Source organism: Bos mutus, chromosome 7 (assembly GCF_027580195.1).
Source record: "Bos mutus isolate GX-2022 chromosome 7, NWIPB_WYAK_1.1, whole genome shotgun sequence".
In the NCBI taxonomy this organism is placed as follows: Eukaryota; Metazoa; Chordata; class Mammalia; order Artiodactyla; family Bovidae; genus Bos; species Bos mutus.
In genome coordinates, this window is record NC_091623.1 from 58616855 (window position 1) to 58618635 (window position 1781).

The 1781-nt window shown below is 65.1% G+C and overlaps 1 protein-coding gene across 1 annotated transcript; it reads left to right on the plus strand.

The window, feature by feature from the left end:
* Positions 1-262: 262 nt before the first annotated feature.
* On the plus strand, positions 263-616 carry TINCR (TINCR ubiquitin domain containing). The gene has a single exon (XM_070374730.1). The coding sequence runs from the start codon at positions 263-265 to the stop codon at positions 614-616; it is 354 nt and encodes a 117-aa protein (XP_070230831.1).
* The last annotated feature ends 1165 nt before the right edge of the window (positions 617-1781 follow it).

Here is a 1781-nt window from a genome sequence, read left to right on the forward strand (position 1 = left end):
GTAGGCACTTAATACATCTCGGCGTAAACCGAGGGTGAGGGTCAGGGTCTGCGGGTGAGGGCTCGGGGCCGGCGAGTCTCCCGCCGCTCCCCGCCCTCGCGGAGCCTCCAGCCTGCGCGCCGGGCGTGCCCAGGAGGGCGGGGCGGGGCGCGGCCGCGGCGGGGGCGGGCGGCCTGGCCGGTCGGGTGGGTGCGGAGGGCGGGCGGCGCGCGCGCGCGCGCGCGCGGGGCCCTGCGCCGGGTCCGAGCGCCCGGTGCGGGCCATGGAGGGGCTGCGGCGGGGCCTGTCTCGCTGGAAGCGCTACCACATCAAGGTGCACCTGGCGGACGAGGCGCTGCTGCTGCCGCTCACTGTGCGGCCGCGGGACACGCTCAGCGACCTGCGCGCCCAGCTCGTGGGCCAGGGAGTGAGCTCCTGGAAGCGCACCTTCTACTACAACGCGCGGCGGCTGGACGACCACCAGACGGTGCGCGACGTGCGCCTACAGGACGGCTCGGTGCTGCTGCTCGTCAGCGACCCCAGGTGGCCGGGGGCTGGGGCGGCGACCTGGGAACTGGGGCGGGGGCCTGGGGGCGGGGGTCAGGTGGCCCTGGCAGGAGTTCCGGGTGAGGGGTGAGTTAGGGCTCCGGGGAGACGACGGGGAACTGGAGTGATGGGTTGGGAGGTGGGTCAGGATTGATGGGGCCTGGGGGGCACTGGTGGGCCTGGTTGGGGTGGAAGATGGGAGGTGGTGGGTCAGGGCTGGGGAGGGAACAGGGGGCCTGGCTGGGTCCCAGGCGACGGGTGACTCAGGCCTATGGGGGAGATGGCAAGGAACTGAGAGCCTGGCTGGCATCCCGGGTTGGGTGGGAGGTGGATCAGGATGGATGGGGCCTGAGGGGGCACTGCTGGGCCTGGCTGGGGTCCTGGCTGGGAGTGCTAGAGGAAGATAGCAGGGCACCCCAGGGCCTGGCTGGCATCGCCAGTGCGGTGGGAAGTTGGGAAGTGGGTCAAGCTGGGGGGAGGCGAGGAGAGAGCTTGGCTGGGATAGGGAGGAGTGGGATGGTGGTTGCTGGGGAGGGTGACTAGGGGCCCTTCTCACCCCTGTGTTTGCCGCCCCCATTCTCCCCTCCAAGCACTGGCTATTGTGGGAACCCGCTGGGAAGGAAAGATGGAGGGAGCCAGGTGCCAAGAAAGGTCAGGAGGGCTGCTCGATCCCCCTGCGGGCTTTCTTCTTTTATCACTCTGCCTCTCTGAAGCCTCCCCTGCATTTCTCTTGATCTTTCTGTTTTCCGTCAGTCTCTCTCTGGGGGATGCTGTCCCTGTTAAATTTCATTTCCTTTCCTTCTTCCTGTCTCTGTTTCTCTGTGTCTCTATTCATTTCTGTCTCTGCTGTTTTTCTCTATGTATGTATGTATGTCTCTCTTCCTTCTCTGTTCATCCATTTCCCCCACTACTCCTGTCTTCCCCACAAACTCCTGCTGCCCTTGCTGCCCATGCTGTGATCTGGCCATCTGGGGATATCCAGAGAGGTCCCCTGGCCAAGGTGACCTGACACGAGTGGGTCTCCCAATTCAAGGAGGGTGGGGGTTGGGCAGAAGGGCCATGGGAACAGCACACGCAGAGCCCTGGGGCAGCTTTGGGAAATGGTGAAGGCTGATGCTTGGCTAGATGGACAATGAGATGGAGGAGATGGGCAGGGGCTGGTCCCAGAGCCCAGGATAGACATGCTGGATGGGGGAGGAACTGGAACTTTCTGTGTTATCTTGGAGTTTATGGGGGTGATGCTTGCTGGGCCCCTA